Raw genomic sequence first — 12467 nt, 5'->3', positions numbered from 1 at the left:
CTGTAGGTGCAGCCATTTTGGAAGAGTTTGGCATATTCTTATAGTTCGTACTAGAAGATGTACACCTACCACACTCCTAGGATCTCACTCAAGAGAAATAAAATACACACCCACAAAGACTTGCACGGAAATATCCACAGAAGCGTTATTCGTAATAGCTCAATGCCAAAAACAACCCAAAGTCCCTAGGCTGAAGGATGGATGGCAGCGCTGACACTTGATACGGGCTGCTCCCGGGCGAGCCTCAGAAGCATTACGCTAAGGGAAAAATGCCAGACCAAAGGTAATTTCATGATTCCACTTATGTGCACAGAAAAGGCAGGTCTGTAGCAAGAAAGCAAATCAGTATTTGCCTGGAGCTGGGGGTGGGAGTGGAGATCCAGTGCAAGCAGGCATGAGAACTTTTTTGAGTGACAAAAATGTTCTAAAACTGGATTGCAGTGATAGCTGCGTAACTGCATAAATTTAGGAAAAATCACTAAATGTACAATGAGTGAATTTTATGGTATAATAATAACGCCTCGATAAGGCCATTTTTTTTTTTAAATAATGGGATAAAAGTAAAAAGGTTGATTCTGGCTGGGAGGATTAAAGAAAGCCTTGTTAAGAAAAAAACTATTCCGACGTGGTTCCATAGTATAGCAGTTAGCATGTCTGCTTTACACGCAGAAGGTCCTGAGTTCACGCCCCAGTGGAGCCACGGTCCATGGTCTACGGCCATGCCACTCTGAACAAGCCTGATGTCTGATCTCGGAAGCTAAGCAGGGTCAGGCCTGGTTAGTTCTTGGATGGGAGACCACCTAGGAAGACCAGGTGCTGTAGGCGCAAAAAAAAAAAATTATTCAAAATGTAGAAGGACAAAAGAGCCCGGGGTGGGTAGTGTCCTTTCAGTTCATACCTAGGCATTTTAACAGGCCTGCCTAGAGTCTGGTTAATTCTCCAGGAGAACGTGCCTGTGCCACCTATGACTTGGTTGGTGCCCAGAGACTGTGAAGTGACACATTAACATGTGGATTTATGTCCAACAGAAACGATGACTCCAGAGATTATTTTCTTGTCCCCATTAGTTTAAATCTAACCTAGCAATCTTATTCTAATTCTCTTTTGTTTTTATATCTATAAACAACGTAGATTCTCAAATGTCCTTGTTATCAAGTTTACCATCTTACTCATCTCCTTAATGTGTTAAATGGATCTTTGACCCATGGTCATTAAAAAAGGTAAATGCATACGTGAAAAAATGGTAGACTAACTTTTCTACTAAGACACTAAAGGGACAAGTAACTACATGTTGTTCTTGTGAACACGGTCTGAACAGATGCTATTACGGAACCGCTGAGAACTCTCAGGTGTGTTAACAGCTTCATCGTTATGAAGGAGAAAGTCTTTACTCTGAAGAGCCGTGTGCTGACATATTAGGGGTGAGATGTTATCATATCTGCAACTTACTTTCAAATGGTTCCGTCGTTAAAAAACAGGCACAATAAGTAAGGGAAAATGCCAACCGTCCCGTCTCAGTGGAGCGTGTATGGGTATTCACTGAATCATTCTCTGCCCCCGCCCGTGGGTTTGACGTTTTCCTTCGCAAGGGAAACAAGCTATCAGGCTGGTGATGAACCCTTCGGATCTCGTCCTAAATGCCCAACCCACAGAAGCGCGTCCCGCCCAGCCGGTCCCGTGGAGAGATTTTGTTTTCTCACGGCGGCGCTTAATCACAACTTGTAAAACCTCAGAGCAGGAACCTCAGTGCAGACTGTGTCAAGAACACAGCCCAGAAGAGACACTCGGCATTTGTGGAATCGGGCTCCCTCCCTCCCTCCCACCCAACAAGCACTTGTGTGCTTGGCCCAGGAATAAAAATGAACAAGGTCCTTCCCTGAGTCTCGCAGACCAGCAAACGATTAGCACACGACACACGCGCCCCGCTCTAGGACCGAGAGAAATCTCCGAGGTGTCCAAGAGCCCCAGGAAGCAGCTGACGCAGCCTGAGGGGTCACGGGTGACTCTCTGGGGACGATTCCTGCAGCTGGAGGAGGGCTAACACTGTGATGCCGTGGGTCCTTAGCCTCTCCGTGCCTTCTACCAACACCTAGTACCACATACATTTTAGAAGTCAGCCAACCCGAGCGACAGGCTCACTCAGCTTAAACGTGCGCTGTGCGTTACTAAGCGTGTGTTAAATATGTTAAGTACACTCAACAAAACACACTGCGTACCTCTTCTGGCAGGCAGTGCCTGCAAGTTACTTTAACGGTAGTTTCTATTACGTATTTTAGAATCAAGTACCATTTACAACGTTTTAACCATATATTGTATACCGTGTAATGACAGGCTGACTTTCACTAAATCTTGAAACTTAAAGCAAAAATCGGCAGTTAACAGAGGCGTCCTCCATCGCGACCCAGCATTAGCTTTCACATCCACCTTAATCCACCTGTAAAAGGTTCCTCTTCCTAAAGCTTTCTGAGTTGCCTTGTGGTCTCCACCAGGGCACCGGATGGCGCTGCTCATCTGACGCATCTGTCACACTGCTGTCTCTACCCTTTGAGGTCAAGGAGGTTAAGACTGGTTCATTTGGTCGACACAGTATCCTAGCAGACAGGCCGACAGACCCACCCTTGCCACAGACTACTGGATTTCACCAAGATCAAAAGCTAAGTGAGACTTCAGGGCCCATTCTAATGGAGACTAGTTAGGTGAATCATATACCCCTAACCAGAGGCTGTTACTTAGCGAAAACGAGATCACAGATCATTTAGGATGTAGGATAATGCCTATGCTGTCATGGAAATAAGAAGAAACCAGTCTACGAAGCGGTCCGTTTTGACATGCTGACATTCATTCATCCGTTTAACAAATACGCATCACTCCTCCACTAACGCCAGGTACCACCCGGGGCCCTGGAGATAAAGTGATCGACCAGAGCACAAGGTCTGGCCCTTGCTCTCGTGGATTTATGTCCTGGTAGATAAAGGCAGAGAGACAGGCGATAAACAAACAAATGACCAATAATTTAAGATGGAGAAAAGGGCTCTGCAGAAAATACCTGTGAGTCCTGTGACAGTGACGACTGATGGGGGGAGGGTGGCTGGCCGGCTGGTCCTTCAGACGGGTGGTCAGAGAACCGCCCAGAAGACACCTTTTCAGAGGGAGCCCCTATCTGAGACCCAAGGAGCATCACCCAACCATAACACTCCCAGGAGGTTGCTACTGCGCTGGGCTGAGCGATGGCCCCCCAAACACGCCCACGTCCTAATCCCCAGACCTGTGACTGTCACCTTACAGAGCAGAAGGGACTCTGCAGATGTGACTGATGTAATGGACCTTGAGATGGGGAGACTATCCTGGATTATCTGGGAGGGCCCGAAATAACCACAACTGTCCTTTAAAAATGGAAGCAGATGGAGATGAGACCACAGAAGCGGAAGGCAATGTGTCCACGGACAGAGACAGGGACACAGCCACGAGCCAGGGAATGCCAGCACCTCTAGAAGCTGGAGGAGAAAGACAAGATTCTGTCCCGGAGCCTCCAGAGACACCAGCTCAGCCAACGCCGTGACTTCAGCCTGAAGACCCACTTCGGACTTCCCGCCTCCAGAGCCACAGCGCAGTGAATGACGCTGTACCGTTTCAAGCCACCGTCTGTGGAAATGCTACAGCAGCAACAGGAAACCAATACGAGTACTATCAGCATCATCTCCCCCACCCCTTTCTTTCCCAGATACAGCAGCGGACGGTCCCAGTAACTTCCCCGGCTGAGCGACAGCCGGTAAGTGGCCGGGTGGGATTTGAACCAAGGTAGTCTGACTCCGGAGCCTCTTCCTGTCCACTCCCCTGACCCGCCGTCTCTGAACTAAGACTTTGATTTCCTAAAATAGTGTTCCCTTCAATGGCCCCAACGCCACATTCACTCTCCAACAAAGGCATAGCCCAACTCTGACCTAGTAAAGTAATTCAGGGAGCACTATGGAGCTTCTGGCCAACGAGAAGCCTGCGTCCAAAGTGCCTCCTTGCACTGATGAGATGCTCAGAATAAGTACTATTCTGAGTTCAGCTTAGACAATGAACTCAAGAGAAAGTTTAGAAATAGCCTTACTCTCCTCAAATTTGAGGTTTCTCAAAGTCCTGAGTAGTCTCTTGAAGGGGAGCAGAATATGTCAGCCCAAAATGTGCTGCTTTGGCATACCGATTATTTTGGAGAGACTCAGCTGGTACAAGGCCACTCTGGCCATCTTTGTCTCCGTGAAAGCAGGTGTGAAGGTGCCCTCCCTGTACCAGGAGGGTAGAAGGCATCCTCGTCACCAGGGACAGGGAGTCCAGGGCCGAGAAGGCTGTATGAACGAAACTTGTTACTTCTTCAGTAATTTACCACTCAAAGCCCAAATCCCTTTGTCTTGCCAAGTCTTCACAAATTTACTGTCCTTTGTCTAAAAGATATAAAAGCTTCCTGCTTTGGTCGCTTCTTTCAGTCTTTTTTTATGGGGCTCTTGTACATATGAAATTAAATTTGCTTTTCTCCTGCTCATCTGTCTCACGTCAATTTAATCCAAAGAACCTGGAAGCAAAAAGAAAATTTCGCTCCTGTACGTGATTACGTCTCCTGGGGAGTGCTGACTGTGCGCCCAGCCGAACCACACACAAGCGTGACATGAGCCAGCAGGAACTGTGCCCGCCGACCAATGGGCAAGGCCCGAGGAAGTGTCCCCCGCTGCTCCAACAATGTTTAAGAGATTATAAAATAGTTTAAAATCTCACAGGCTTCCACTGGGAATTAGATAAATGTGAAAGGGTAGTTTTCTTTGGCTGTCGCTGTTTTCATAAAAACACAGTAAACCGCCCAGGGGAAGACAAAAGCATTTGAAAGCTCCTAAGAGCCACTGCCCTGGGCCTTCCTAGGAAGCTGCCTCGACTCGGCTAGTTCCAAGAAACGCACCTTTCTGGTTCAGGTTACACAACAGGGCGGCAGGCGGCAGACACTACCGCCGAGCCCAAGGTCCATCAGAAACTGGATTCAGGACACAGACTGTCCTGTATGGATAATCGAAGGGCGCTGAGTCTCGTTACGTGGCCCACGAGTTTCCTGGGACATAGCGTGCACGTACCAGAGAGTGCACCCGACTCACACGGCCTGTGATTCCACCGCAGACGTATGTGCGTGGGTGGAATTTACTTGTATGTGACCTGGCTCAGAGAAAGGCCTTGGGGGGTCGGCACCAAACTGTCACAGACCAACCAGCGGGGTCTCGCAGGGAAGAGGGCTGCCCTGTCTCACTCTGCCTACCTCTATCGTCTGGGCATTTCACAGGCATGTTGTTCATGCTTTATTTTTATAATTTGGAAAAACGAATTTTAAGCCATTTCGGAGGAATGCAAGACTCGCCAGTGTTGCCGCGCGTGTCCTTAAGGCTGTTTTCTCCCCGTCCTTTCTCTGTCTGCTCAGATGGGCAATGTCTATTGCTCCACCTTAAAGTTCACTCGCTCACTGCTGCCATCGCTGTTCTGCGCCCCAGACTATCTGGGGGCTCGCTTCAGTTATAAAACCTCTAAGTGCTTCTTCTGTGTAGTTGCCAGTTCTCTGCTGATACCTTCTAAGTTCCCATTTCCAGAGCATTCGCTCTTACTTGTTGAACATTTTTAAAGGTCTGCTTAAAAGTCTTTGCTGGATAATTCCATCACTGATGTTATCTCAGCACTGGTATCTGGTCGTTGTCTATTCCCACGTGAACTGAGATTTTTCTCGTTTTTCACATGCCAAGTAATTCTGAGTCACATTCTAGACATTTTGAATATTGTGTCATGAGACTCTGGGTCGTGTCTAAACCCTTTCGAGAATACTGATATTTTTGTTTTAGTAAGAAATGGACCTGGCTGGATTCCAGACCGGTTCCAACCAGCCTTCTGGGAGCTGTGGTTCCAAAGTCAGCTGACTTTTCAAAGCCTTTGCAGGACCTGTGAACCCACCCCACCTGTGCGCCACCCAGTGGCCAGTCTGGGACTCGTGTGGTGGTCTTTCCCCCGGTTCGGTTCTCAAAGTCTACGTATGCTATTTGGGTCGGACCCCTGGATCCACGACTTGGGAGCAAGCCCAGGAGCTCGTGACGGCCTTAAAGAGCCACTTTCCCGAGCCCGTCCTCCCCACGCTGCACCCAGTTCTGCACGCTGGTTCCCTTGGACTGCCTCTTCCTGGTTCTCCACCTTGGGGCGAGTGGCGGGAGGGCGCACGAAGCATCGGGGGCTTGCCCCGCCTTCTTGGGAACGAAGCTCCTCTTGTCAGTTCCCCTTCCTGAGAGTCTCGGGCTCCTGACAGGCCCTGTTCTGCCGCCATGGGACTGCCTGGGGGCCGGGGCACAGGACAGCAGAGCACAGACCAAATCGAAGCGCAGGGCTTCTGCACGCTGAGCGCGAGGAGACCCGGTCCCCACACCGGGACTAGAGAGCCTCTCCTAACACTGTGTCCATGTTGACCCCCACTTCTGGGCCTGGGGCTCCCCTGAACTCACGCTGGGAAGTGTCAGAGGTGGGGGCAGGGGGGGATGGTAAACTCAATCTGTTCAGTGGTACTTCGAATTTCGGTTTTCCTCCACAATCCACCTGCTATGGCTTTTCGGAACCTCGCACAGCTGTCCCACGGACCACGCTCGTGCTGCAGCTGCAGGTGTGACGACAGGCAGATCGGAGCGTGCCTGCTCCTCCTCGCCCAGACCTGGGGGCGGCTATTCCCTGTCAGCGGGTTCAAACCCATTTTCCGAAGGCACGGGGGATGACGGCATGGAGGAAGTCTTCTCGTTTTAGAATTTGCCTGTAGGCTTGCCCCGGATACCTGCACTGACCACCCAGGCCTCTCCTTTCTGCGATGTGCAAAGACTTAGGATGTTCTGAGTACCCCAGACGTCTCGGAGCCGAGGCGAAGAGCATGAACGTCACGTTAAACGGTCCTGGACTCGCCTTCTCCTGGGAATTCTCTTTTTAACATCTAAGAACTGATTTAAAATTCCAGAAGCCATCCAGGGCATCCCGGGCCACATGAACCCAAACACGTGGCCTCGTCTTTGCTCACGTGACTGCTTTATCCAGGACAGTGAAATCCACAAGCCTGTCCTTTCTGTGGCTCTCCTCGCCATCATCGGCAGCTGCCTCGGAGCCCGACCAGGGCCTAAACTTTCTGCTCCACCCCATTTCTAGACAATAGTGCCAACTTCTCAAACCTGTGCACAAAGCGTTTTGTCTAAAAGTCACACTGTGTTCTGAAGCATCCCCAAATGTTCGCAGCCCTGAGCCCCTCCGACACCTCCTCAAATTACAAAGATTTTACTTTTTAAGTGTTTTTTTCTTTGAAAAAAATTAAAACGAAGTACATAGAAAAATTACTCAAAGGAAAAATATCAAAATGCACAATAAGACTCTGTTTTCTTTCCTTAATTTGCTACTATCTTATACACCGTTTACAAATGAATATAACCAGGAAGTAAGTATTGCTCATTTATCTTTAAAAATACACTCTCTATTTCCCAGTAACTGGGTGGACCATTAAGCCATAAGCATTTCATGCCAGGCTCTACCGGTAAGACCTCTTTGGTATGATTTCATCTACATGGATTCACAGGATTTCCCAGCAAGTCACTGTTTCTCAAACAAGACTGCACATCAGATTCAGCTGCAGAGCTTAAACGTAAACAAAAGACTTGTCAGACTGGAAAGGGGATGTGAGAAAAAAACGAGTCTAAAGTTTTAGACCAGAAAAAGAGGGCTTAAGTCGGTCATTTACCCAAATGGGGAAAGACGCAAAGGGAACAGGTCCAACAGATGGGAAAAAGAGAAAATAAAGTTTAGCCCTGAACTCGTTGGACAGGAAGTGCCGGTCGGACCTGCGGGCGGCGCTGTCCAGTGGGCAGCTGCATCCGAAGGCTGGAGCACAGAGACGAGGCCTGGGCTGGAGATACATGTCGGGGTCATCCGCGCAGGCATGATGTTTAAAACTCGAGTCCACCTGAGGTCTAGAGGGTGACCACAGAGAGGTGCCCGAGCGGCACCCTGATATTTAGGGGACACCCGGCAAAGGAAGCTGAAAGGGTGTGGTGACCTGGAAGCCAAGGTCACCGAGCAGAGGAGAGGCTGACTGAGACAAGGACTGAGGAACGACCGTCAGACCTGGCGACTGGCAGTCACTGGAAAAATCTGATTTCAGGGAAATGGGCTCAGTGGTGCAGAAACGTCTCTAGGATGGCTGCACGCCACTGCTCCTCACGGCTCGTCACAGCTGCAGTTACCTGTAGGGTCATGTGTTTAAATCTGTCTCTCCCCGATCCACGGTAAATTCCAGCGAAGGCAGGGCCCACGTAAGTCTTGCCCTTCATTAGAATCTCAGGGTGGGTCCACACGGTGACTCGGACTTGTGGAACAAACGAGGGGCCCACGGAACCCAAGGAAGAAGGTTCCTCTCCATTCACGGGGCAAAGGACTACACTTCTGAGGCCTCGCTGCCCGTGCCGGGGCGGCCACGGCCCCACGATGGGCCGCCCGGCAACGGCAGGCCTGAGGACGGCCCTCTCCAATGACAGTCTCCCGCCCGCTCTCAGGAGCGTCTCCGGTCCGCCAGCAGCTGCCGGATGCGGACGTGCCGCGCCCGGCCCGCACTGACCCCCGCGGCAAGGACGGCGCGTTTCCATCCATGCCCAGCATCCTGTCTCACACGCGGTGGTTCTGACGTTTCCGTGCGCTCGGCTTAGCAGGAGCACGTGTCAGGACACAGCCTGCTGTGCCCCAGCCCCGGCGTTTGTCCAGCGTGTCGGGCGAGGCCTGCTGCCAGGTGTTTCCAACAGACGCCCAGGTGATAACGACATCCGCCTGGGAACCACGCGCGAGAGCCACCGCCAGTGTGATTCTCACGGCCATCCGTGCTCGTTTCTATTTCCCCTATTAAGAAAATCTCTCTGAAATCATAATGTAAACCGATAGAAAATTACTTATATTTCAAAATGTTATGAAATTTGAAAAGATCACTGCAAATAACGTTTCGACATTTGCTAAAAATGGCAGCCGTGTCTAATACAAGGCTCGAGCCAAGGGAAACCAACCCAGTTAGAACGAAGTCTGAGGGGCCCCGGGGGGCCCTGAGAAAACCACAGACGGCACCTGGGCCACTCACGGGGCCTGTTTATTAACTGAAGTCACCACGGCCACTGCTTGAGGACCAACTCCGGGCCACGTGCGGCGCTATACACTGGGCAGAAATCTCTCCCGTGCATCATCTCTTAATTTCTAAGAATCCAGGGCGTGGGAATCACAACGCCCACTGCAGATGAGGAGACTGAAGTCACAGATGAGAGGCGAAGCCGGCAATCGACGCCGAGCCTGCAAGTCCGAAGGTCCCGGCACGTGTGCACACCGGTCCCCTGAGCCCAACCGCAGGCTCCCTGAGGCATGTCGACCCGACCGCCCTTGTGCTCCCGGTGCCCAGCACGAGACCGGCCCCAGCGTGGCACGGTATCTGCTGAACAAGCAAACGACGCAGCCTGTGGCGGGCTCGGGCCCGTGGCCTCCCACGGTCTCGTTTCCTGTCGTTGAGGTGGACCCGCCACAGGAAAGAAACGACAACAAACACCTTCCTGCACTTGGGACATTCAGCACTGTTCTGAGCACAGGGCGAGTATGCGCTCGCTCAGTCCTCGCCTGAGAGGTAGGCGCTGCCAGTCTCCAAATTCCAGAGAGGAGAAAAATGAGGCTCAGAAAGGTTAAGAAATTCGCCCAAAGTCACACAGCCAGGTTGTGGCAGAGCTGGGATACAAACCCTGGCAGTGTGACGACTCCACAGTCCATGTTCTTAAATCGCTATGGTTTAAAGACTTAACTTACTATTCCAAAGGGAAAGGGAAAGAATGACAGATGCCTACACATCTTATATACGCTTTAGCCCTAACCAGAGCTGTCATCGCCATTGGGGTCACAAGTCTAGGCACTCAGGCCCCAGCCCTGTGCTCTCTAAAGTGCATGACCTGACATCTGTGACAGCAGCCAGCTCCAGCCTGGGGCCCAGGAGCAGGGCCCTGGCCCTGGATGCCTCGCGGGCCTTGCCAGCTTGGGGGAGGGAGGGTGGAACGAGAAGCAGAGGGTCAGAGACACTAAGCACAGGCAGCAGGAGCCGGCAGGGTCGGGTGACTCGAGCAGGTACAATGACATCTTTTATTATTGATGGCTGAAGCCAGATGGTCCTCTCCTCTGCGGTGTCGTGTTACCACGTCATTAGCTGACCTAGTCATTTCAGTTCACAAAAATCCTTCAAGTTCTAGAACGTAATCCATGTAGACCTTAAAAAAAAAATGGTACAAAAAAGATAGCAAAGAAAAATTCAAACACGATACACGTGATATTAAGAGCCAGGAAAATCTATTTAGTACGATGCTAACTTTTGTGAAGGTGTGAATTTCTTTTAAAAAATTTTAACTGCTTGGCAACTTAACTTTCTAAGAAATTTACAGCTAAATTTTGCAAACAAACGCATCATATTTTAGTTTTACGCTATTTTAATAAGCCTATACAATAAGTGACTCAAGTTTAAAATGAAGCGATCTATAAAAACAAATTCCAACACTGACTTACTTTGTGAGTCTCCTGAGTCCTAACAACTGCTACAGGGAGCACGACACAACATTCAAAACAAATTTAATCTGCCAAGGCATAAAAAATGACGTAGGTGCCAATCCCCCTCGCTGTCCAGGCCAGACCCCAGCGTGTGCTCACTGCCTTGCCCCACACACTGCACCCCCGTATTGAACATGTTTAGCCCTCAGAGGAGCCACCCTCTGCACCCATGGCCGCCCCGCACTGAGCACCATCCCTCACCTGGGCTAGTCCAGACGCACTCCTGCTGGGGTGGCCCATCGCTCCCTGAAGTAAACCCTCCAGGGGCTCCCCAGAGCCCTCGGGTTAGAGGTAGGGTCAGTCCTGTCCCTGTCCCGTCCAGTCCCATCCTGTCCCCTCCAGTACTGTCCCATCCTGTCCCATTCTGTCCTGGCCTGTCCAGCCGTCCCATCTGTCCCTCGGCCCGGCCCGCCCTCAAGTCCCATCCTGTCCCAGCCCGTCCGCCATCCCGGTCCTGTCCTGTCTGTCCCATCCTGTCCCCTCTTGTCCCGTCCCCTCCCGCCCCGTCCCGTCACGTCGCACAGGCTGTGTGGGTGGCACCTTCCTGCAGAGAGGCAGGGCACCATGCGGGGGTGACTGCCCGGGGCTGCACTCCAGCTCTGCGACCCACTAGCTGTACCGATCACTCAGCCCACCTCAATGCTTCGTTGGGAAACTGAGGGCAATAACAGTATCTTCTTCATAAGGTTGTTACAAGTTTTAAATGAACCAGAAACCCAAGTGCTGACTCCCTGACAACCGGTCCCCAGTCACCAGTCGGCCCTCGCTGCAGCCGTCACGACGAACCCGCCCTCACACCTTCCTTCCCAGGCAGTCCTCTGTGCGGCCTCGCCCGGCGGGCCCCGCACCCTCCCCGAGCACGGCAATCGCGTCCTCACAGAGGGGTGCTCTCGAGCGTGGGTGCCATTGCTCTAACCCCAGCGCCAAGCGTGAGGACGGCGCTGAGTGGATCCTCAAGCGCTCACTAGACAATTATCAGTGAACATGACACAGGTGGAGGGGCACGGCTGCTGGGGGGCAGTGTCACAGTACTGGGCAAACAGCAGGCTGCTGGGACTCGGCCCAGGAGAGGACGCAGGTGCTGACAGGCGGGGCTGCCTGGCTGTGTCCGTGCGGGAGTCCCTCCTGGACATGGCGAGCTCATGCCTCCAGCTGCTGGCATCCAACCTGCACCGGGAGCCAGGGGTGATGAGATACCACAGGCCTGGCCTGCCCCTGAACCCGTCCCCTCCCCCACAGACAGGTGGGCAGCTTCAGAGCCAGCCAGGGCAGGGGGCCGCTACAGCCGGGGTGAAGGATGGCCCTAGAACTCCTGGCCAAAGCAGCACCGGAAAGATGAAGTTCCAGGAGACCCATGGGACCAGAGAGGGAGCATGCTTTACTACCAAACACAAATAATAAACAGTGGCAATACATATACTTATAACTATTACTGGAAAAAAATGACTCAATCAAATTATAAATATCTAAACAAAGCCCAGTCTCTCAACCGAACACTCCTATGTGCATGTTATAAACTCTAAGAAATGAAAAAGGTTAAAGTCATTGACATTCTGAAGACAGACTTAAATTTTAGGAACTTGGCATGCAAATTAACACAAAATTTTCCAGTTTCAAAGCCTCAGTAATAGTCATTTTTGCAAGGTTCATAAATATATGCTATAGAGCATATTTCTGCATTTTTTATCTTGTATACCTTTTGAATTTTCTTTGAATCTTTCTGAGCATTCTCTCGGAGTGGTAATTTTCCAAATAACTTCCATCCCAAGTCATTTTGTTTGTCAAGTCTTGCATTTTGTTTTCTAGCAAGCAAATTCCTATAGGAAGAA

At 51.0% G+C, this 12467-nt stretch overlaps 1 protein-coding gene and 1 pseudogene across 7 annotated transcripts in view; one reads left to right on the top strand and one right to left on the bottom strand.

The window, feature by feature from the left end:
• TBC1D14 (TBC1 domain family member 14) overlaps positions 1-12467 on the bottom strand; it is an 83457-nt gene that overhangs the window by 33458 nt on the left and 37532 nt on the right. For all 7 annotated transcript variants that reach the window (XR_005647676.1, XM_039838236.1, XM_039838234.1 and 4 more), the window contains one exon: positions 12335-12455. Coding sequence is in view for 6 of the 7 variants with exons in the window: in XM_039838236.1 (XP_039694170.1) it covers positions 12335-12455 (121 nt within the window). In the remaining variant the exon portion in view is untranslated. The remainder of the gene's footprint in view (positions 1-12334; positions 12456-12467) is intronic.
• LOC120582992 (uncharacterized) lies at positions 710-825 on the top strand (annotated as a pseudogene).

Source organism: Pteropus medius, unplaced genomic scaffold (genome assembly GCF_902729225.1).
Source record: "Pteropus medius unplaced genomic scaffold, Ma_sr-lr_union100, whole genome shotgun sequence".
NCBI classification, from domain to species: domain Eukaryota; kingdom Metazoa; phylum Chordata; class Mammalia; order Chiroptera; family Pteropodidae; genus Pteropus; species Pteropus medius.
Note: the sequence above shows the minus strand (reverse complement) of the source record. Positions and strands in the feature narration are given on the sequence as shown.